Raw genomic sequence first — 25,993 nt, forward strand, 5'->3', positions numbered from 1 at the left:
ATATGATTTGTGTTTTTATAGCCAAGATATTATTAAATTACTATTTGTGTGGCAACACCATTTTAGTAGTGAATGTTCTAGCTTATTATGTACATTCTGTTGCATAAATGTCAGAAATAAATCTGAGTTAGGAAACCGAAACAAGCTGTAAAAGCGTTTTTAGCTGCTTTAAACAGAGAGCAAAAGAGGTGAGGAGGTACATAAAAGGCATAATCTGAGACAGATAGTATTTAACTGTGCAATTCCTCAAAGATTAGTCATGAGACCGATCTTATTTAACATTTAAGTAATGTCCTTGGCCAAAGTAGGTTTGTTCTAATGAAACTTTTTCATGGGAAAGTTTAGAGAGAGTTGAGTCAATGCAGCTGAAGGCTGGAACACTATGTGGGGACCTATGGGGACAGAAGGAATTATTCCTTGTATCTGGCATAATAAAAAAGGGAGGACATTAAATATAAATAGTAAGACAATCCAAAGTGAGCTAAAAATATTATAATTTTTTTAATGAATCACGAGCTTAGTGGCAAACATATTAGCTGGCAACAAGACAAGCAAGGCCCAATCAAATAATGCAGAAAAAAAGGAGACAAATTCTATCACAGAAAGTGCCAGGTATAGAAATACTACTATTGCACAAAGTACTAGTAAAATCAAGCCCAGAAAGCCACACAGAGTTCTGGGCACCTTTGTTCAGGAAAGAATGAGTTTAAAAAGGAAGAAGAACAGGCAAAAGCAACAGTAACTGTTAACAGTGCTAGCACAGGAATAAATGAGTAAGCACTGACTACTAGCAAATGTGGCTTATAAATACACACCAATATCACAGTAGTGAAGTACTAAACAACACTCCAATGGGGGCAATCAGGGAAGGTCAACAAACTAGACTTAAGATGAAAACTAATCAATTCTTTCTACAGAATGATATGAGGCATTTGATTGTGGTAACAGTCCTCCTTTCCAACCCTGTGTTCCAGTTACAGTCAACAGAGCCACTCCATGCTGAGTGTAAGCAGTCTTAGCACGTATCACTAATGCAAATACTATTTTCTCTGTCAAGAACAATTAAAAAAAATAAACTTTCAATGCCAGTAACGTTACAGCAATTTTTTTCCCCCACCTCCAAGGAAATGAAGCCACTTGCTGAATGATAAACTGACTCTTCCATTGCTGATTTCCTTTCCTACTTTCAAGGCTGATGACAACCTCTCCCCTCTCGCCCCATTTCCTTTTGGAACACAGTAACAAGCACTTAAATAATTCTTGAACCCTCTTCACAGAACTACAATATAGATCTTCCTGAACTACTACATTTATCTTTAACATAAGTCTCCAAAGGACATAACCCACATTATGGACTAATTGCCTGTAAAACTGAATTTTATGAACTGTAGCAGTTTTGAGCAATAAAAATGGAATCAATGGACTCAAGTTCATGACATTTCTTCCCCACCCTACACTGGAATAAAAGCTTTTTTTTTTTTTTTTTCCTCCTTAGAACATACTTTTAAAAAGAGCTTGAACTCGCTTGATTCTACAAACCTGCATGCTTACACCCGCAGATGACATATTATTAAAGTTATGATTTTTTTTGTTCCAAACTAAACACAAAATTTTGTAAGTTGAAATATTCATGTTAGAGAGAGTCACAGAAGTGTGATTTTTAATCTCTTCCTCCTTCCTATTTTCTTTTCCTCTCTCTTATCAAAAATGCACTCTTCCATCTCATTAGTTGAAAAAGGACAGCCCACTGCTACTTTAGGAGCTTTAGTAATGTGTTGTATCACTTTACTGCAATGAAAATCACCCCTATATTCCTTACAGCTGCATAAATACGTTTACCTCTGCTCAACGAACACTACCTCCGTGACACTCATCAACAAGTTTTACTATATTCATAAAGCATTCCATATCAAGATCGTATCTTAAACCTTTTCCAGAGTTTTCCTTTAGTTTTAACCAGATCAGAAACCTTTAAACATGTTCCATATGGTATTGGCCCTGAAACCCAAGCATTGAAAGCAAATTGTGAGGTCAACCTGAGCTAGTACCTAGCAGCTCAAAGAATCAGGTCATTTGGACAATGTATTCACTGAATTTGGTGTAATCACATCTCATTTGGACATGAGAGTGCTGGATATCAGAAAAGAAGTAATCTCTTAGGTCAGAGAGTCCAGCATTCATGATCACAGATAAAAGTTAAAATACATTAGTGAAAGAAAAAAAAAAGAACAGTTCTTCAATCTCTCCTTGCACAGCTTGAATAATAACTGACCAACTTTTTTCCTTTTTGAAATACATCATAAAAAAATACATCTTACATCCCTTAACTAAAAAGACCTTTAACTAACAGTGATTATGAAGAGCCTGCCAATAGCTGGACTTTTTTTTTTTTTTTTTTTTTAAGTCCTTTAAAATATATTACATGCTACAGTGAAGTAAAAAGTCTCTGACTACAAACTGTTTTGGCAGTCTCATCTGACCTGGAAAGGTAGGAAATTCTCTTCTGGTCAGGTGGTAGCAATTGGTTCTTAATTGAGAAGATGAGCAAGACGCACAAACTTGTCACCCACAAAGAGGTTTTTCATTATACAGCATATCAGAACACTTCACCCAACTTCAGTATTAATTTCAACCAATTTTTAACATTTCAAAGGCAAAATGGAATTCCTAAAATGGAAAGGGGAAGAAAAAAAAACAAAAAAAATAACATGCTCCCGCTTAAATGCAATAACCCAGTACAGACAATTCTTCTCCTCCATCTTTCTCTTCCATTTCTAGCCTTTGATAGTGCTTTGATACACTTCGATATTGGTACCATTCCCTCCCATAACACCAGCACTGTCTGGTAAATGTCTGGTACTTAGATCTGAGCTATGTGATGCAGCAAATCCAGTTCCACCATTTTCCTTTACCCCTTTCACACAAACCAAACATTGCACCTTTGAACTACAGTGTACCCTTACATTGGTTGAAGTGAGTCATCTGGAACTGCATTCAGTCATTCTCATTTGCAAACAGACAGAGTATGCTTTTTTGTTTCTTTTTTCTTTTTCTTTTTTTTTTTTTTTCTGCTGTCAAAATATTTTGCTACTTGGGGATTTTTTCTTTCATTCCTACTTCTGGAATTTCAGGTTATCCAATGGGAGCTTCATAGAGCCCCTTACATAAATGAAATAGTCTGATTCTGCCAACACTGATGTACATGGTTATTAAATTCACCAGAAGCTGATGCATTAATGTAAATTGTTTGCCCATGCAATACATTGACAATTCCTGTTCCAAGCTATACATGCAAGTAAAGAAGATGTTTGGGACCCACATCTCAACAAGGTTTCCAAAAGAACTTTTTATTAGTCCCCAAGGTTTATGAAATAGATAATTAGATAGAACAACACATTCCTCTTTTATCCAAATAACCCAGAAATAATACCAACAGCTATGGACAGAAACCAAAGAAAAGGACCAGAATCTGTATTACTACAATCAAAACCCAAGTCATGGGATGTCAACACTTTTTGATTTTGTCAAAGCCCAGCATCTGTAGTGGGCTATTACCTGAGAAAATTGTTTTGCTTGTTTCTTTGTTTTATCTATAGCTAGATGGAAAAGTTTGAAAACATTACCACATTTTGCAAAACAAAATATATAAAAAAAATCTATTTTGGGGTACAGTTCTGCCTTTGTCTCACAATACTTGGAAGTTAAAATTTATCAAAGCCTACTTGTACGTGTATTTAATTTTTGTCACCAACTTTGAATTGGAATCATTACAGTACACTGGACATTATAAAATTCCTATTCCTTATTGTGTGCCTTCTGATACCTTCTTCAGTCACAGTTGACCTAGAAGCTTTTGCTTTTTTTTCTGGGGGTATTGCCTTACAGCAATAACATGAATATATAGAACATAAATTACTTATGTGATTATCGTCTCCCTAGTTTTGGTCTTGGTTTTCTGCTCTGGAATGGTCCAGCTGTCCTTTCCTATACCTCCTTTTAAGAAAGACACAGTGCCTTTCATTGACACACAAGCTTGCTTCTTTTGAATCTATATGCTTTAATAGTGCCTAGCACAATTAGGTCCAAACTGACCCCTCTTGAACTGATCTTACAAAATGTACTGTAGTCCAGAAATATCTGGGAGAAGACTGATTATTCACAGCTTTATTTTCACCAATGCACTGGGCGCCGCTGAAAAGAGCCAGGCTCTGTCCTCTTTGCACCCTCCCTTCAGGTTTTTATGCACATAGACAAGACCCCTGCTGAGCCTCCTTTCCTCCAGGTTGAGCAGTCCCAGATCTCCTGGCCTCTCCTCATAGGAGAGGTGCTCCAGTCCCTTCACCATCTTTGTGGCCCTTTGCTGGACTCCTTCCAGTAGCTCAATGTTTCCCTTACTCCGGTAGGCCCAAAACTGGACCCAATGCTCCAGTTGTGGCCTCACCAGTGCTGAGGAGATGGGAAGGATCACCTCCTGCCACCTGCTGGCAGTACTTTGCCTAATGAAGCCCAGGACACCGTCAGCTGCTTTTGCAGCAAAGGCACATTGCTGGCTTGTGTTCAATGTGATGTACACCAGGACTTCCAGTTCCTTTTCTGCAGAGCTGCTTTCCAGCTGGGTGGCTAGGACTGTATTCCCCAGGTGCAGGACTTTGCACTTCTCCCTGCTAAACTTCATGAGGTTCCTGGCAGTCCATCTCTCCAGCCTGTGAAGGTCCCTCTGGATAGCAGCATGACCCCCTGGCCTAACAGCTTCTCCTCCCAGTTTTGCATCATCTGCAGATTTTCTGAGGACGTACTCTGCTGACATAGAAGTGATCTTCTCAAACTGTAAAAATGGGTTTTAAAACAAAATACTCTTCAAGGAGAGATACAAAAGAAATTTGTTTCTCCAAACAAGCGTATGGAGCAAGGTAGAAAGGAAAATCACTTCATAAATTATTTTAGACTAACCTAAACATTCAAGCAATTCAGAATTTCATATAACAATAAATAAATAAATAGAATTAGGTTTCACACAAGACAAACTAGATTAGAAAACATTCAGCCCTCCAGGCTAGAGCCTGAACAATCAGATGAGCTATATGGTAATTTTATCATCATCTCTTCATTAACCTTTACAACATATATATCATGATACATCTGAAACAAGAATGGAGGTAGAAATGCAAATCAGGAACAAGACTGTCTGTTGTCAGTAAATTTTAACATTCTCTATGTGCAGTTCTAAATGTCAACATCTAATCAAGCCTAATCTATTATTGATTTTCTTTTCTGTTTTCAAAATATCCGTCTGTGGCACCATTTCAATCAGCTTTTATTTCTTAAGGCACGTCTTTCAAGTATAAGATACATCTATCAGACTATAGCTATTAAAAATAATTTCCTGATTTTCTTTAATATGATGGAAACCTGCTAATGCTAGGGCTTCAGGACATTACTTAAAATGAAAACTACTTGTTACTAAATTAGTAAGGAAAATGATCGTAAGTGAAATGAATAGGCTAAACATTACTGTAACTTTTGATGTACTGTGGCAAAAACAGGTATGCCACGAGAAGGGGAAAAAACGAGAAATTAGCTACAAGTGTGACCTCCATTCTAACTATTGCTATGGTTCAGGTTACCTAAGTCTTTCATCTTACAGCACAGTTTTCCTTTTAAACATTTTGAAAATTAAAATATTCACTCTGAAATATTTTATGTTGAATTCTATGTCTGAAATGGTCTTCTGCAAAAACATTTCTAATAAAACTGCTCAAACATTTCCAGGAGAAAGACAAGGGAAAATGTGTTTTGAATATTTAATTAATGAACACTAGCATATCTGTCATTCGGAGCATCTTGATAGCAATTCACTGATGTCCTTTGCTGTAAGTTCACATTTACCCAAGCTGAACTCGTTCATTACAGTAAGTTGAAATTTTGGTTCTGCCAAAGCCTATAGCGCATTAGTGCATTTCATCCTTAACAGACTACATACCAATTTGACTGGGCTGATACTGTTAACCACAGAGCAAAGAAGGAAGCTTATTCCAACCTAGTTACTTCACACTAATTCCAACCTAAGATACCGAGGGTGTGCAAGACAGTCCTCTCCTTTTATCTCCTGGTTGCCACATCAACAAGTACATAAAGCTTTCAGCTGTACTTTCATCCTGACAGACGTCAGAGTGAGTAGAGGAATATGGGAGACAAACATCCCAAGTCAAAGGCAACAAGATGAGGAATGGAAGAATGAAATAAAAGGAAACTGCAGGCACTGATGAATAGAAGCCATCCAGAAGAAGGGTACGGTTAAGAAAGGTAAAAAGAGAAGGAGAAGAACAAGTGAAGATACAAACAGCTACAGAATGGGAGGTAATAACCATTAGAGCTCTTAGGCAAACTAATGAAGACAACTCTGTTGTGTAACCTGTAAACGAACCTATTTTTCTTCAAAATCCCTTTGCTGTTTAACACCATCTACTGGCAAGGTGCATGTCTTCGTTACCCTCTAATGCCATGGAAGATGGCATCTCTCTTCCCTTAAGTAATTCAGATCATTTAGTAGATGATTACACTGTCAGTCTAAATAAACCAACATTCTACGTGAATGATCTGTGAAGAGCGAAAGAATAAAGAACATTTCAAAATGTAAAAATTGCAATCAGAAAGGGAATTTCATATTAACTACATTTTTACACTGATGGGATTAGCAAGTTCCACACTTTAAAGTTAGGAAAAGCCAGAACTGAAGTAGTCACTATGACTCACAGTCTACATCAAAGAGAGCTGGTTCCTAAGACTGTGGGAGTCAAACAGGGGCCAGCTGGATGAGGCCTCTGCTGTGAGGCTGGGGCCTTGCCTTCAAGAAGGCTGTTAAGAGACCAGGTGCACAAAATGAAAGAAAAGTTTCAGATCTTTAATTTCTAATACAAATTCACTTCATCTGCATTCAATATTTTGACAAATTGTGTTTTGATAAACAAATTTGTAAAATAGGAACACATTTTTCCAAGCAAAGAACTTAGTTATGTACAGGAAGGAAAATACAATGAATTTAGCTGAAGAGTACAGTGAAAACCAAGGTGTTATATCTCTCTCTGCCACCACTTTTCTGTCCGATCGTGGGTATATCACAGAACACAAAGTGTAGAGCTGATCAGTGAAAGTGTCTCATCTTCCTTTTACCCAATTTGGCAGAAGATATGTCTGAGCTCCAGAAACACATAGCTCTCTGAGTAGTCAACAGTAGCTTTTTTCAGAGCATGTATAAAACTAATTCCTTGGAATGTGAAGTGGGTGTCACAAAACTGCTCACCTAAGATAAAAGCTTTAGCCTCTAACTCTTAGTTCAGTGACTGAAAGGAATATGGGACACACACACATGAGTTTTAAAGAGATTTGATACTAGAAAAAGAACTCTGCATGCAGCATGTTTGCACAGGGCCACATATTAAACAACAGCAACAAGAAATGTTGACTCCTTCCAGCCATTTTTCTACACAAACCAAGATACCCTTTAGCTTTAGACAGTCTATAGAAAAATGAAGTATAAGATAACATCATTACACTCAGCTTCAGCAAGAGGAACCATTAACGTGGCATGGAATACCATCTCACTTCCTTGATTTTGCAATCCTAGATTTCTTCAGAAGCAGTCTTTATACAATACCTCTCTCTTCTTTGTTCAGTATATACAATCACCCTTCTTCCTTTGAAAATAACTACTTCCAATATATACTATTTTATAATGGCCAATCCTTACACTTAGCATGAGATTTTTCTGTATACTTCTTGAATTAAGGAATAAAGCTACTTATTTTCTAAAATTCTGGTCTGGAAATATTTAATTTAATGATGCCTTTCTCATATGCCCAAATCAGAGGAAACATTCTTACTGTTGTCTCAGCAGCAACAGGGTTTAGGTTTCTATCACATCTGACAACAGTCCAAGTACAAGTTTGGTAGAGAAGCTCATGTGTGTCATACATTGCATCATGTTTCTTCATTTTAAAATATTAACAGTATTCACATTTACCTAATTAAATGTTCTTCCAAGAAATAAGGTCCACTAAACTCAATGATTAAATCTAACATAATCCTCCGAGTGGTTGTTCCTACTGTATCATTCTAGCATGTAAGCACTTAACAATTTCAGTAATGCAAATAAAATCAATCTAACAGAGACAAAGGTTTTACATTTCCCTTACTTTCCCCTTCAAGGATCTTCAGCAGTCAGACAGAACTACACAATTTTATAAGGTCCCACTTTGTTTAGCAGATACTGCTGAATTCAGACTATGTTCTGAAATACGAATTCTTCATCCAAACGCTTTCCATGCTATCAATTTCTAGCCACAGAGAATGAAAACACTATACAAAGAATGCCTAAAAAGCATGACTAAGGAATGTCTAGGTCTCTTTTTTTTGTCTTTTTTTTTTTTCTTTTTTTCTCTCTAATATATCTAAAATAAATTTGGATTATAAAATTTGAAATTTTAGCAGAAAATTTTCTACAAAATTTGATTTTAAACCAGCACTGGGAAAACTGGTCTGGGAAATTTCAAAGATAATTGCTTCCCCCAAGATTAAAATGCTCATGCATTATTTTACAGAATGTTTTCTAATTTGCTCTTTTATTCCTTTATTTTAAACTGAAAAGCAACCAGCAGCCAGAGAATACAAATCGCAGCAGCAAGTGCACTCTAACCAAGGGTCCCCAGCCAAGACAAATCACTCATTACATGCATCAATGATACTGTTTGCTATATGTGACCTTTCCCCTTTTGTCCTAGGTGCAGAAGCCATTAAATGGATTGAGACAGTAGAACTCCCAGTAAATACACCTTTAACTATGTCCTCATTCTCTGTATGTACCTTCACAGTAGTTTGTTACAGATGGTGCCTGCTGCCCATCCTTCTTACAGAAGTGACACAGCACTGATTTTATGCTAGGCTAAAACTTCTATAATTGCAAAAACCTGCTGGAATGAGGAAATGCTGTATCACAAATGCAGTTAATGCAACTCTATATTAAAACGTTCACTCTGGATCGCTTTGCTTATGTTAGTGCTTTTAACATAAGCTTTACCTGCGCTATCCAATAGAGAGCTGCACTGACCTATGAGGAGCAGCTGTGTATCTAGTCCTCATTAATCTGGTATTACTCTTCTTGGAGAACCTGTCAGCAAACAGTAGACGCCTTCAAAGACTGTCTGGAATTCAGTCAACTCAGAATTAATAAAACCACTTCTCTGAAGGGGAAAAAACCAACTCTATCAGCCTCTAATAAATCTACCTAAACACAGACCAAGAATTGTTATTCAAATAAAGAGTATTACACGTTTAAATTCTTGTTTCTTTACTGACTTTAAGCAGAATCCTTCCCAGACCACCGTAGAGCCCAATTTTCTGACTGAAAGAAAAGCAGAAATATCTGCTAGAAACTAATGATCTTTTTCCTTTCTTAATTCATTTCTTACTTTTCTTAATTCAGTACATCCATGAAGTGGAAGGAGCAGGGAAATATGAGAAAAGGAAACCCGACAGGTATTACTTTAATACTTAACTGTCAAATGTACAAATAAAAAACCATTATTGAACTTGGCCAAATATCTGTTGTTCACAAAGCGTCTGCTTATAATCAGAGCTATTAAAGTAACTAACTGAATTGAAATTTGTTCAGATACTGAACGTTCAGCTGTTACCAAATGAATTAGGGAATTAAGGAATTTGGTAAATACAGTCAGAAGAAATTTTTGAGAAATTTCAGTTTGAGAAAAGCCAGCAGCAAAGCCTTTGAAAAGCAACCCAGAACAGTAGACACACAGGACAGTCACCAGCCCTGTGCTTGGGTCCAGGTGATGTCTAGGAACTGTGCAGCCTTGTTTCCCAACAAAAGCAAGATGCCAGGTGAAACTGAAAACATGATCTCTCTGAATAAATCATGAGAGATGGAGAAAACACCGCTCGCTGCTCAACTGTTCTCTTCAGTTTATACTTCCATAATTCCTCTACCATTTAGCTTAATTTTTGACTTGCCTTCTTTCTCAACAGGGCCAAGTTCTATACTTCTAAAAATACTTTAGTTCCTCTGAGGTGTTTTCACACCCCAAATTGCATGAGAACCACAGAAGAACAGAACTACAGAAGAACATAAGGTCTTAACTTATAGGTGGTTAAGCTATACGTTGTTTTTTTTTTTTTTTTTTTAAAAAAAAAAAAAACACAAACATTTCCATATCAATCATTCTCATTTGTCCAAAACAAAATAACAAAATATCCAAACAGCACTCAGCATTGCCAAATACAAAACCAGGACTATATCATGAGGCATCAACATCCAACCTGTTCATCTCAGGTATTTATGGCACTCAAATCTAGGCTCTTGGATAAAAAGTTGTTTCATGTATCTCTACACCTGTAGAGGTTCCAAAGTCATCCTTACCAATGAAGTCTATAGGGTTGTAAGATAAATGGGTAGAAATATTTTTAAAAAAAATTCTGAACAGCTTGAGGCAAAAATATGATTCTGCTCATCACTTTCTCTACAGATGTAAAAGAGAATAACATTTTTACTGCAATGGTTTTATTTAATTTTCTCATTTTCATCTAAGGATATAAATGTTCACAAATACCAGCTGGACAACTGAATAGCAGAATCCAACAGGATGAGTACAATACAAGCGTCAGCACAGCCTTCTTCTTAGTACCTACATTTCTCAATGTAAGAGAGATCCTCTAGGAGTAAAGCATTTTATGATTCTATTCTATGATTCCATGTCTTTAGAGGGAAGTTCAGCCTCTACACTCAGTCCTGGTCTCCTTATTATAACAGGAAAATTCGGAATGCTGTATTAAGAAAGACCACTTATCTGTGACAGATTGCTCTTATGTAAAAATAAATATCTGAATAAATACAACATCTTTGAACTGATGAAGAACGCAAGGTCATTAGTAATCTGTCTCAGATTTAATATGAGAATCAAAAGGTTTTATTTACGTACTTTGAGCTACCCAATTTACATCAAGCATAATCATTGCGAAAATAGAGGCTATATGAATTTTCAAAATGGCAGTTGACATTATTTCATACCTTATTTTTTCTTTTGCAGGATGAAGAAAATAAATAAGTATGCCTTTCAGAAGGAAGCATATAAACAAACAAACAAAAAACTAACATAAGTCTAGGAAGATATAGTGACACCTGGTAACTGAGAAAGCACACAACTTCCTTTTACAGTTCACCGATAGCCATGAAACATGATCAGCTCTGTAAGTCCTACAGTTTACTTCAGAAATTGATGGTCTGGTGACAGATAATAGCAGTTACAGTTTGCAAGAAGCCAGTGTATAAAAATCCTTTCTGGTTTATGTGTATGTGGAAACATACATGGATGCTTAGTGCTGGATACTGTTAAACCATTAACTGATGCTACCTCTATCTCAAAAACTCATGTTTTATACAATGTTCACGGTGTAGATGCTCTTATCTGTATCTTTAGGATTGAGAGTAGTTGCTCAATTCAATGTGTTTTGGCAAGCAGAAAACAAACCTACAACACAGGGTGAAATCTTGTACAATAACACAACTTATTTGTAACTAGATGTCATGGTCAACTAACTAAAATTTAGATGAACGTGCAAGCACCCAACCGACACTATTAACTGAGGTTTATATTTCAAGCAATTCAATTTCAGACCGCAGTGATACATGTCCTACGCAGCTTCATGGCCTTGCCTACCTACAGGGTTTTTCTTAGCTGTAAAATCTAGCTCTTGGCACAGTCATAACTTGTTTTTGAACTTACCACTCCATTAGGATGAAAGAGTAAGTTCACTTCTCTGTCAGTAGTATTGTTTCTGTCTGCCTAGCTACAGATACTTTAAGGCGCCATGCATTGATTTACGGGGTGAAGAAAGACAACCTAAGAGTCTTGGAACTATATAAAAATATCCTTCTGTTTGAGGAAAGCAAACAAAAAGATAAATCCCAACATAATAACAGTAATTTATAAGACTGGAGTATATTAATTCTCTGAAAATCCCTCTTTAATAACAGAAAATTCACCATTAAGGATGAAGAGGAAGGGCTCTCTGGTTACCAAGCTGGATTAATAAACGTATTCCCCTTCCACACTTTTCCCCAATCAAACAACCCAATAAAAACATTCCTTTGCAAGTTTGCATTAATGCTGATATGCTTGTAAATACAAAATAGAAGACCAAATATTTTAGATAGTAAAGCTAAGTTATAATTATTATGATAATTAATGAAAAACCAACAAGTATTGCAACCGTGCTTCCAAGATGTATACTCTGAAATATCACCTTACGAAAATATAAGAGATTTTTTTTTTCTCAGCTAACTACATGAGATTTAAAAAAAAAATTGTAGCTGGGATTCCAAACATAAGTAACTAGTACTTTAAACTTATCCATTTAAGTGTTTACACAATATGCAACTGCTTAATTGTACTCATTTTCTTTTATTCAATTCCTGTTTTTAGAGAAAATCATCATTAAAAGTAGACTTTTTTGGCTAACATTTTATTATTCGGGTGGTGTGGGTGTTCTGAATCACCTGTATTAATCCAGTAAATTTTAATTTCACATGTGTTTGGATGAGTTAGATTAATCATTTGATTTCCATGGTACACTGGCAATACCAAAGATATTAGAAGTTCCTCCTTTTATTAGGAGTTTTGTATCGAACTGCAGAAAGAGAAGTTAACTCAGAAGTTAGGAAATTCATCAGCACTATATGCAGCCAATACCTCATTACCCAAACATGTTGAGAAAAGTTACGTCAACATCAAAAACAAAAACAAAAAACACACTTTATCCTTGAAAGCCTTTTCTTTGGGCTAAGCTCTTTTGGTAACTTTTCCCCATTTTTAACTAGTTTTTGAAACATTATTTAACTATCACTAATTTAATCCCAGGAATATCAGATACCAGTTTAGAAACTTACTTTAAAATGCCCTAATCTAACTTGCGCTACTTAATACAAATTCTTTACCTTTGATGCATAGAATGTGTCATGGTTATTCTATAACACACGTGAATAGATTTTTTCGGACAGCATTTGTGTGTCTTGTTAGGCCTTGCAGTAATGTAGCAGGCATTAGCATGCGCTAATGAGAGGGACATAAAAGGAAAACCGCGTTGTGCTGCTGTGAAAATCTGATGTCTTCTAAGACACGAGTAAGGGCAAACTGTAACACAGCACTGATCTGGCTATATGTTATCCAACTGCAAGCTGAAATTATACATCACATTCAGTATAGAAGAGGCAAAGGAATAATATCACTTGGAATGTCCATGCCACATCTGACTGATCCTTCAAGGTATTTGTGGCCGAACTATCACATTTTCCTACTTTCCTGATATTTTATTCTCTCTTTTTACTGTTACCCATGTACGTACAATGAACACTGAAAACAGACTGTAAAACAGAAGTGTGAAAATATACGAGCTACACATTTGGTAGTGCTCCACAACTAAAAACAGTTTGTTTTCTCATTACTTTCCACAATAGTCATTTTCAGCACTCCTTTCAACAGTAACAGGTACAATAATTTCTGCCAGAAGCAACGTTTAGAGCTGCCCTTCAGCTCCCATATTTTTACTCGCATCAGACTAAAACCCTATATCAGGAAAGCTAAATTGTGCAAAAAAAAAAAAAAAAAGACTGAATTTAGGAAGAGATGCATCCTACATTCTCCACAACTAAGTAGAGAGATGTGCATTAAATAAGCAATTAAGGAAACACTCTGCTCTCTCTATCCAGATGTTCAGAACATATAAGACGATGTTTCACAATCAGTTATCGTGTGTTTTTTTTTTCCCCTGGTTCTATCTAACAAAATTTGATACCGTCTGAATGTGCTATGCAGCCTTATTTTTACTTCTCTAAGTAGGGTGATTCATTTTTTAAGCCACGGGCGTTTTCCTTCAACACAAGCAACGTGACAACCTGGGCAATTAAACTACCGTCTTCGGGAGGACCTGAGGAGCATGCATCTGTGCCAAAGACTTTACAGGGGATTTTTTCGGGCCGTCGGACGGCAGCCCGTAGAGCTGAGGTGCTGAGGGCAGCCACGCATCCCTGAGCAGCTGACGAGCCGCAACCTCCTTTAACGGGCGTTAAGCTCCCCCAGACCCGCTCGGAGGGCGCTTCGCTCCCGGCAGGAGTCGCGCGGACCCTAGAAAACCCCATTTCACATCTACAAACGCTACCGCTCCCTGTCAGCGGGAGGAAACTTCGCGGCCGGGGCAAGCTGAGCCGCTCGGCCGGAGCCCCCCGCGGGTCCGGCGGAGCCCCCCGGAGTGGCAGAGCCCCCCGCTTCCCTCCGGGAAGACCCCCCCCGTCCCGCCGCCCCCCTCGGGAAGTTGTCCGCGGGCCCCCCGGCGCCCCTCACCTTGGTTGGCAGCTCCGTGGCCGCCGTCGGCGGGGCGCGCAGTCATCAGGGGGAGGAAGAGGCCGAGTCTCCAGAGCAGCCCCCTCGCCTCACGACACCCCATGGCTGGTCCCCGCCGGGCTCCCCTCGTCCTCGGCCCGCCGAGGCTCCCTCCCCGTCCTCCTTCAGGCCAGCGGGGGACGCCGGGGGGGGCCCCCGACCGCCCGCCGCCCCGCCTGGCTCCGGCGCATCCACCGGCGGGGTCCCGGGGCACGACGGCGGGCGGCGGTGCCGGCAGCCCCCGTGCCGCCCTGCCGAGGGGGGCGGAGGCGCCGGGAGAGCTCCGGTAACCGGGAGAGCCCCGGCGGCAGGGAGAGAGCGAACCCCGGCAACTTCGAGGCGGCGGCGGCGGGGGTCGCGCACCGCTCCTCCCGGCGCCCTCAGCCCCGCAGAGGCTCCTTCGGCGGCTCCGTCCTCGGCGGCTCCGTCCTCGGCTGCCCCCTCCGCCGTCCCCGCCGCGCGGGGCCCCGCATCCCCGGCCGGACGCAGCGCCGAGGGGCTTCAGTTTGCCATGGCGGAGGGTCCTGCCCCGCCGCCGTGGGCGGGGAGGGGAGAGGAGAGGAGAGCAGAGCAGAGGGGCCGGCCGCCTCCTCACGCTCCCCGGGGCATCAGCGCATGTTGCGCGGCGGCATCTCCGGCCGCTCCGCCGCCGTGCCCCGGCTCCCTCTGTGCCTCTCTCCCCCCGTCTCCGGCTGCCTTGGCGGAGGGGCGATCAGAGAGCGGGGCGGCTCTGCCGCTCTCTCTCGCTGCGCCTCGCCGCGGTTTTTGGGGCGCCACTGCTCCCCCGCCGCCCGCCGAGCGATGGCGGGGCGGCCCCGCTGCGCCCAGCCTAGCGCAGCCCGGCCCGGCCCGGCCCGGCCCGGCCCGGCGGCTGCCGGGTCCCCGGGAGGCCAGCGCGGCCCCCCGGCAGCCAAACAGCGGTGGGGGGAGCCGCTGGAGCGGCGGCGGCCCCTCCTCAGCCGCCCTCCTGAGGGGAGCGGGAGCCCTGTGCGTGTGTGTGTGTGAGGGGAGAGGAGGAGAGGAGGCGCCCCCTCGCCTCGCCGCTGCCGGCAGCCCACGGGTCGCATGCGGCCGGCTCGGCGCTAGAGGGGGTTAGTCGACAAGGCAAAAAAAAATAAAAAAAAATGCCCGGCCTCGGCGCCGAGCGGGTCTGCGAGTGGGGGCTGCAGAGTGCAGGCGTCACAGGGGACAGTGGAGACCCCCCCGGCCGCGGGCTAGCTGGAGGCTGCCTCTCGGAGCTGCCCCAAGGGAGCACACGTCCGTGTGGTGGCATCCCCAGCTGCACCCCCAATATTAACTCTCTTCTTTCCCCCTAACTCAGATAATAGTGCTGGGGATGCTGACTCAGACAGGAGGCCCAGGTGACTTAGGTGAGAGTATCTGCCCCGAGCAGAGCTGCCTGCTGCTACTCACCTGCTGCCTGGTGTGCAGGACTCACAGCAGGGAACAGACACTTGGGATGGGTTTGCTACATGCTGCACGTACAGCGCACCCCAGGGTCTGGGCCATTGGGGGTCTAGTTGCTTTTCTTTTGGTTGGTTGTTTTCTTTAATCCATGCAGCATTTCAGTTTCTGGATTTGTACAAAGCCAAAAAGAAAAAAAAGCAACAAGAAGATACTCACATCCACGTTTCTGAAAACAACTTCCTAAAATCAGGTGTCTAAATCCAAATGTGGGAGAACAAAAGCTGTCTGATTCCCAAGGTTTATGAGTGTCCATCAATCCCATTCAAATCAACGGGTAACACAGCTACAATATACTACACCAAAGGATAACAAAGTTCCTGCTGAAGTGCCTAAAGAGACATGCAGAGAAGCTATATATTGAAACAATTACTTTGTAATGCAAGAATAAAGAATTAAAAAAAAAAAGCATCAGCTCTTACGTCAATTATTTTCAAAGGCGTTGCTCAATAAAAAAGCCAACACAGAAATATATATTTTATTTTTATGAGGTGAATCTTTCCAGATTACTGTTGGCCTACAATATTGCAGTCTTTCTGACATTTAGCTGAACAATCTCCTATAAGAAAATTTTATGCAAAAAGAAAGTTTAACAGGAAAAGCTTAAGGAAATATTTATATATAGCCAAATAGTGATTAGTATTTTGCCTTCGTTTCATGGTGGAGGTAAAAGGAGAAAGTTCAGTTTTTAGCATTTCATCTGAATTTCATTATGAGACTTTACAGTCCACATGGTAGTGTTCTACTTTAGAAATAACAAGGTCAAAAGGCACGTAACAGTGACATTACAGGGCTAGCACTTTGGAGTAATGGGTGAGAATTTAGATTCTTTATCTGCTCCAATTCTCAGTTCAGTAGTAAGATGCTTTCCAACCAGACTGACAGAAGAAATTAGTGCATGACATCACATATAAAGTCTCCCAAATTAAGATGGGTCATTTGGTCCTCATGCATAAACAATACAACTGCTTTTCCTCAGCCTCTGAAAAAGATTTGTCACGTGTTAAGGCAAAAGTGAACTTCACACAGCAGAAGTAAACTGAAATTCCTTTCCTCACATCTGTTATCATATGACACAGGTTGGGGCTTTTTATGGGAGTTTTTTCTCTTTTATGGTAGTAACACACATGTATATATGTTTATATGTGTATATGCACTCTCCATGTGCTCTCCACTCTCCATAAGTACATGTCTGCATCACCATATATATCTGCATAAACATCATGGGGGCACACTATACATTATCTATCCTTACTTGCCATTAATGAAGTCAAACTAGATTTTTTAAAGCAGCTTAGATGGTCTGGTTTACCACTTCTTTCACTTCTATGTGCCAATTCAGAATACATCTGAATACAAAAAGGAGGCAGTCAAAGATGTCATAGGGACAAAGACAAATCTTTCTATGTCCTCAGATGGAAAGCATAGTTTAGCCTCCTGATAACCTTGAACTTCACAACTAGTTAGGAAGCAGTTAGGAAACAGCTAAAAGAGAGCTTTTTCTCTGACGAGTCCATTCACCAACATTTACTTGCTTACAGAATTTCTGGGGAACAACTTTGAAAAAACACCTCTCATTCATTTATATACAAATTAATTTTTATAACTACGTATTACCATGATAACCAAATTAAATCTTAATCATTGTGCTTTTACCTTTCAGACATGCAAACATGCTAAACGTATCAGAGGAAAGCAAAAAAATATATAAAAAAGTAGAGTCCTATTTGTATACACTTTTTTTTTTCCCCTGAAATTTAGAGCCACTTAGTATTGTAAACCGTAAAACAAAATTTATTGCTAGTGCATAACTGTACCAGCTGAAACAAAGAAAAAGAACCATGGTTTGAATATCTTCATACTCAGATTTCTAGAGAGTATACTTTTCTATAAGCAAGGAAATCCATATGTTCCCATTCTTAAAAGATAATTTTATATGTCCTGGGAACAGAAAAAATACCCCTTCTATTTTCAATGCTATTTTCTTAAATAGAGAGATCATATTTCTGTTGAAAATAACCAAACCAAACCAAACCAAACCAAAAAATGATACAGCATAGACATAGAATTACACATAATTAGCTGTCCTTTCTTGTTTGTGCAGCTAAGTATACATAATTTGTCTTTAATGTACCACAGTTGTTAATTATAATAAAACAAATTGTGACTTCCTGGAAAAAAAGCAAAGCTATTCTTTTTTCATTAAAATTCCCCATAATATAGAGCGTTGTGTTGTGTGTTAGTCCTTTGAGCCATCATTCACAACTGCATGTGATTTAGTGTGATCAAAGTAACCATTTTAATTAAGACACTGACAAAGAACAGATTTACAATAAACTTAAAATGCATTTGCCATGCAGCAGTCAATGGGATTCTGTGATTTTAAAATTACCCTAATATCTGGACCAAAACACCTGCCTTCGGATGTTTTAGAAGAGTAACACTCACACTTCCTAACCTAAACTATAACATGTAAACTGCAAAAAAATATAATGTAATATTGATCCCTTAAAGTCTGAGCCAACAGCTTTTTTAATGAATAAAAGTCACTGCCAATTTGGCAGTGTAACCAGAAATGAATCTTTTCGTAGCATATCTCCTACTCAGGGTTCTAAATTACACTTCCCATAAAATTGAATGTGAACTCCATTTTGTTATACATGGTATTCATGTTTCTATAGAATTAGAACCGTAAAATTTTCGTTTGAATGAGTAGGCCCTTTAGTTAACTACTATGTTTAATTTTATAGTAAATTTAATGACAGGTTGACACTAGAGCCTTGATACTTTTCCTTCTGACTACTGTAGTCCCCAAATATGCTTATGTGCAAATGTGCAGCAATTCACATGATATATTTACAGATTATGACACTTTTCTATGTTCAAAAAGTGACCCTCCCCAACACCAAGGGAAAAAAATGAAGGTTCATAAAGTTTCAGGATTATTTCCTTCATTATGATTGATACAGAAAAAGATAATAAAAGAGAAAGGGATTGTAATAAAAAAGAAAACTATATTCACAGAAATCTGTTAGAAAGATAACTGTACTAAACTAGGCTAAATAGGTATTTGAATTCTGGCATTAAAAATACTCTTTGAAGTACAGAAGTAACATCAACACTTTAGTCATAAATATACTGTGTTGTGGAATGTTTGTTACAAGCAACATTTCCTGTACACACAGGATCCAGAAAAGTCATTTGCAAAGTCTTTCCAGTTAATTATGTAAGTTATGTTATTACATTACCTCTTTCTTTTCTGTTGACTTGTATATAATATAGACCTATTTCTGAGCACGCTAATTCTAATGCTCTGCACCATGTAAGAAGGTACAATTTAATTAAGTGACAATGAACCAATTATACTGAACAATGTTTTAGGGAAATTACTGACAAAACGTGTAGTATAGTAGTTTCATCCCTATCTTTTTACATGCACAAGCTTTGAATTGCCTCAAATTATTTTTACACTAAAACTACTGAATTAGGATTATAGGATTATATGATGTACAAGATCATAAAATGTTGTACATTTTTCAAAATGTATACATTACAGTTACAGAATTTGTGTCTATAGGACAAGTCTTTCTCAATTTCCGGAATTTCCTTTTCCATTTCCCCATTAATTCATAAAATAAACAAAATATAAAAATTGTAAAGGTGGTGATCCAGGCCAATCCATTCACGTTTTTTTACTTGTGGTTTCTACAAGTAAATCTAAGTATTCGGATTAACAGGCAAAGCAAAGGATACAATTTCAGGGGTTTATATTTTGTAGGAGTCTAATAATAATAGAATTGCCCTGGAATTCTTTCAAGAATAACAAATTGCTTGGCAGTGAGTATTTTCAATATCTGAATTTAGTGAGTGGAATCATGCTGCAGATGGGATTCCAGAATTCAAAATAAAGGTAGCAAAATGAATTAAGTTAAAGATCCTTAAGCAGAAGAATTGATGGTCTGGACCACAAAGGTAACTATCATGGCCTCGCTGACAACAGAGGAGCAAAAGTTTTCCTCGTAGTATTGGCAAGGGCATGTCAGAGATGTAGGTATGACTCTGGTTTAGTAGAGCATCCAAATTAAAATGCAAGAGAGAGCAGAATTATATACTAATCGGGCTTGGGAGTGCAAGAAAGGTAAGCTTTTGTATAAGGGCTTTATCCATCTCCGTCGATCAAACAATTCCAGCTGATTTAATTGCAAGCTGAGTTGGGTCTCAAAATGATAAAAGAGTTTTATTCATGAACAAAATGCTTTGGAAAAAAAAATGTAGTTACAAAACAGTGAATCAGATTCTATTCACACTACCCAAATAGTCCGTTTGACATAACCAAGAGTGATTAAGTGAGGGCATACTTCAAGACTGTGTCTGAGCTGTTTATCTCCTGGAAGTTAGAAGACTTACATTGCACTCTGACAGCACATAAAATCTGTTAGTTTTTGTTTGTTTGTTTGTTTTCCTAAGAATATTTAGAACCAATTAATGATAGTAGTGAAATATTTATTTAGCAATTAGAAGTAATAGTAAATATAAACCTTACTGAATGTATGATGTTAATACTATAAACATTCTGGGTTACAGGTACCAGATTATATGCCCAGTTTTAAGGATCTAAATTTCAAATTGTTATTAAAACATTACCGCTAAAATCTAAAAGCATACTTATGGCTCTGAAAGAGAAAATTTTTAATTTGTATCCTCGACATTTAAGAAGAGAAAGAACTTAAATTTCATGCCACAGTCATGAAAATGGTGAAACCAAAAGTGAGGTCAAACCAGAGTTTTGCTTTTGAATGCTTTTAGCTATGGGCAAACTGTGTCTAAATACTCGACTTGAGTTCTATAATACCTTAGAAAAATGGAAAATTTCACATGCTTTAATATATATTGCTTCTGAAATCAAGCCCTGTGGCTATATACTGTCTTACTTGATCTAATACTGTATCAACTTAAAGATTTGAAACTTCCTAATTGTTTTTCTCTTTTTCGTACTGTTGCCTTGTAGATGAAAATGAGAAAACAGTGAGGTTGGCTCAGTACAAATAAGAGTAAAGGTAAACAACCAAACTTATTATAAAGACATATTTTTGTCCTTACTGAACTACAGCTTAATGTAGAAATCGCTTCAGGCACTGGAGCAGACATGTTTATCATTACCAGAGATTAATGTTTTGTTTGAGCAGTAACTCCTATTCATGCCTTCATTATCTCAGCAACTGGTGTAATGTGACATACATTTCTGCACACCAAGTTGAGCCAATCTCCTCGAAGAGAAAGCAATCGTTCCCATGGAAAACTAGCAGCAGGATGTAGTAACTTTATTGTATGTGAGACATGGGTGGCAATTATGTCAAAATAGCTGATACAATCTTTAACTACTTCTGAAAACGATGAGTCAGATCATTTCAGTTATGTGCAATGGTCCTTCATACCACCATAAACCTAATCTGGTGCTGTCACGTAGACTTAAACTCCATGTGAAATATTTTAACTAGTTTCGAAAAAGGGTTAGCCTCAAGTATACTATTCCAAGTCCAAAAATATCCGTCCTTGGCACACACTCAGACTGGCATACAGGAAGTAGCCATTCACAATCACTCCAGAGAATTCAGACCTCCCAGGCAACCTTTACTTTGACCTTAAAACATGAAAAAGACATCTTGGAATGCAGTCATAATCTACTAATTGAACTTCACAAAGCAGCAATGTGTCAGAGAGTTCATTTATTTAAAATAGTCACAAAACGTCTAACACCTTCAAACACAATTAGCATTTGTTAGTGTCAGAAACCCTAAAAGTGCAATTTTGCTTGGACACCATGTCCCTTGCCATCAGCAGTGACAACTCATATATTTCATATTTGAAGAATGCACTTTATATTTATACATGTGTATGCCTGTGCGTGTGTATAAAAATATGTATGCACAACTGCTAAGTTTTTCAAATATGTGACCAGAAACTGAAGTTCAAATGGTTGCTCTTGATTTCAGTTATCATAAGAAATTATCTGTTTTGTGAAGAAATCAGGTAGTCTATATATCCTAACTACACATTTGGCAAATTAATATTCAACAATTGCTTAATTTTTAAAGACATGATAGAAGGAGTAACAAATTGCAGACTTGTATTAACTATTATATAGGAAGCCATCATCTAAATCTAGCTACCTTCACAAATTTCATATTTGATATTCCCAACTTTTTACGTTCTTATCACTTTTATAAACTATGTACTTACATCATTAGATGCTGGGTTGTGTCGTTATGATCAGCAGACATTTTTCAACACCTGTGGAAACAGCTATATTCCCAGAGCCATCTACCCTTCAAACAGTCTGACTGAAGGTTTTCTGTCTAGAAATAAATCACAGAAAGCGGGACTGGGCTAGACTGTTCTCTTCAAGGCAAGTTCTTAGGCTTAATGCTTTGAGTGGACACCCATGATATCTTGAAAATCCCTATAAGATCTATGAAATTTATCTTCTATGCTAGTCTTTCTTCCTTACAATACAATGACCTAAACTTCTTAAGTAAAGAAATTAGGGTAGCAGGGTAAGTATCCAAATGCTATGATAAACAATTAAGAGACTGGTTAAAGAAAGCTGTTAGGTGCCAACAAACCTTATTTATAAAACTCAGGAGATTTTATTTCTATTAAAAAAAAAAAGTTGAAAAGACATGGACTCAATTGTTAAAAATTGAGATCTGATGTGTCTTTTTGACACATTGCTTTTGTCTTATGAACAAATTACTGCAGATTTTTTATTTTGTTAGTATAAAATATGTCTTAGTGCCTGATCACTCTTCCTTCAATGCACAGGATTAGTAGCATTCAGGACTCTAAAACTAAGTGAAACAGCTAGGTATTACAACATCACTTGTTGCAGGAGTCAGAACATAGCCTTCAGGAAGACAGACTCAGTTCTGTCCTGACCTTTGCTATAGCCTTTTTCTGTGACATCAAAACCACTGAAATCAATGTTAATCACAGGTAGTTGCACTGATTGTGTAGGTAGGAGTTGTCAGTTATAGATAACAGGTGGTAGTGATGATAGGTACTAAATTTTAAAAAGTCTCATCCCTTTGTCCTGCTTGCGAATGACTGTCTCCCTTTCTGTCTTCCTATAAATATCCCTTCTAATTACAATCTACTTTTCTCCTATGGGCATAAAGGTTTCGAATATATTTCTTCGTTGCTTGATCATACACAATTTTAAGAAAACCTATAGAATGTTACTGATGGTAATTTAGAAGGAAAAGATCTTCTGAAATTTTGCAAAACTATTATGATTTTATCTAAAACTTTGGTAAATGAGAAAAAAAAACTGCACATTTTCTGATTTGATGCAAACTGAACAACTAGTCTGTGGTACAATATAGTGTATCAGATTACAGTTTTGCATGTTTTAATTTCCACCATATCAAAAAGACAGTCAAAAACAGAGCCTTTGTAAACAGGAGGTTTGCTTAAACCTTGGTTAAAAATGAGATATCACCTTCCGTTGTAATATATTCTTGATATATTCTAGGCAGGTCTTTAGGCAGGTGTGACATGTTTGGACAAACTATAGCAGATATAACAAAAGGATGCTATTACACTGCTGTTAATTTCTGCACAAAAGAAGTGAGATTTATTCTACAATATATCACTACAGAGGGGGGAAAAATTACTAAAAAGTTTTTTTGTTGTTTTTAAAGTCATAGGTCTAAGAAGGAATTAATGAAGAAAATACATATGTTGCAAAATCTCTATGGGAAAGGGTTTAAATTTCTTTTAGCAAAAAGTTATATAATAATAATGATAAAAAATGAAAACTCAAGGTGTGTGTGATGAGTAACTTTGTGCCTGTAACCCCTGGGAGGGGTTACTTTGAACTTTGAAACTTCGGTGCTGATGTGATTGTCTCTACACAGATATATGTTGCGTTCTCTTTGCTACAATTCATTATTTCTTAAGAACTCCTAGCTGACTTTACTAGTAAAGATTCTTTGCTGCCAGACCTTCAGCTGGCCGCCTCTCCTTAATCCATGCAGTGTTTCCTAATAATGTGGAACAGGATTTTAACACCTACTTTCTAGATGCATGGTTGCTTCTATTTACTGGGGTTTAATTCACAGTATAATTTACTATGTTACTGTGAGTTATATAAAAAACACCTCTGTGCATTGACTGTGTAAAAAGATCCCATGCAGGCTTAGAGGAACTCAGGGTAAACAAACAATTTTCTTTAAAGGCTTCGAGGAACAAGTATTGTCAACATTTTATTCTATACTTATTATCTCCAATCAAAAACACATAATGAGACTTATATTGGGACCATCCTGACCACTGAGATCTGTGGAAACTGACAGTTTTTCAGTAAGGCTGTGCATTTAATCTATAAGAGATTATGTAAAACAAAATAATTACATCAGATAAAACAGAAAATATTCCATTTTGATTCCTGAAATATATTCATTTGGATCAGCTTAAATATTTATCAGCTTTATTAATGATTATTACATAGTATAAGAAAGAACATAAATTATAATGCCCTCAAAACCTTCAGAACAGTTACCCTGGATACCACCATCATTTTTGTAAAGAATAAAATATTTCTGTAAATACACATAACTAATATATTGGTTAAAGTCAATTGCTGATGTAATAGAGGAAAACTACAATAATAAAAGGTAGGTGGTATGGGAACCTAGCAACACTGAATTAGCAGCTTAAATCTTACAGTACTACTTTGCATCATACAGTATGAATCATATTATCTTTTGATCTGTGATCTTTACTTAATCCCAGAATCTGAAAGAGTTACAATGACTGGAAATGCAATAAATGACAATTAAATAAATATACAACGAGCTGTTTCTAATAAACAGGAGTTTTTTGAAGAGAGCAAATCTACTTGTTCATGTGATAGTCCATCACAACTATTCAAGCAAGCATTTGAAATATTTTGGTACAGATGCTTTCATTAATCTGAGTCTGTATCTCCAAAATATTTTTTCAAGGTGGATTGTTGGTACTTCTGAAATGTTTACTTGATGTTGTATTGAAAGTAAATGGTAGGCAGAAATTGACACTTTTTGTTCTAAGAAGTATGAAGCTAAATGGTGCTCTCATAGAGAATAGAAAGATGAAGTAAATTTGTGTCACTGTCACTGCTTTTTAAATTATGTCACTTCTAACTACTTTCCACAGAAAGAGCACTTTCAAAATGCAGAATACAAAAATACCTCAGATTATTTTACTGTCAAAAGCCAGAAAAAAGTGAAAAAGGAGTCCTTAACTTCCGAATCCTTCAGAACCAAAAAATCAATCTAATGCAGCTTCCTCCAAATACTGCTTTCTAAGTCTGAATGGCTAGTTATAACAATGCCAATTTTTTAGGAAAAAAAAATTAATTTTCTAAGGACTCATAGTGTAGATAACATGCACACAAAATGAACTACCACAGGGACTATCAAAGGAGCTTAAAACAATGTTTTTCTACTTGTTCATCTGACAGATTTTACACAGTATATGGAAAAAGAATGAGAAAGTTTTTTTGGTTATCTGTTACATATAAAATGCCACTAGAGGGACTTGTACAGCCAAGAGTAACTTACAGGAGCTTCAGATAGAACTGTGGATAAATTATTAACAAAAAATGAAATACGAATATGAAGTACTTATGTCTATATTTTTAAACCACATCTAAAAAGATCTCTGCCTTTCCATCTCTGTCTTTTCTTGACAGCATCCTAATTTTTTTTTGTAATATTGACATCTTAAAATACAACATCAGGTGCATGCCTTTAATATTATATATATCACATAGCTAAAAATAGACTTTGGTTTGACTTCTGAATATGGATTAACTACCTTTAAAGTTATTCTCATTTCCTTTGATTAAAATTCAATTTGTGCAACTCAAACAGTTCATTTGTTTCTGTGCAAGCAAGGCAATGTAAAACAGTATGCATAGTTCACGAAGAAACCTCTTATATGTAGATGATGAATATTGCATGAGGTGAAAGGATTGAAGAATTTTCAAATGAATTTTGAGAAGAAGTCTTTAAAGTGATCTAGCTTTACCACATGAGTAAGAT

General features: G+C 37.9%; 1 protein-coding gene across 10 annotated transcripts in view; it reads right to left on the reverse strand.

Moving 5' to 3' along the window:
• Window positions 1-25,993, reverse strand: part of EPHA6 (EPH receptor A6) — a 575,874-nt gene that overhangs the window by 510,888 nt on the left and 38,993 nt on the right. For 9 of the 10 annotated variants that reach the window (XR_014578284.1, XR_014578285.1, XM_083820702.1 and 6 more), the window contains exon 1: window positions 14,406-15,156. The exons of the other annotated variant lie outside the window; for it this stretch is intronic. Coding sequence is in view for 7 of the 9 variants with exons in the window: in XM_083820702.1 (XP_083676828.1) it covers window positions 14,406-14,508 (103 nt within the window). In the remaining 2 variants the exon portion in view is untranslated. Of the gene's footprint in view, window positions 1-14,405; window positions 15,157-25,993 lie in introns of those variants that run through there. 10 annotated transcript variants of the gene reach the window in all.

Source organism: Anser anser (assembly GCF_964211835.1).
Source record: "Anser anser genome assembly, chromosome: 1".
Lineage (NCBI taxonomy): Eukaryota > Metazoa > Chordata > Aves > Anseriformes > Anatidae > Anser > Anser anser.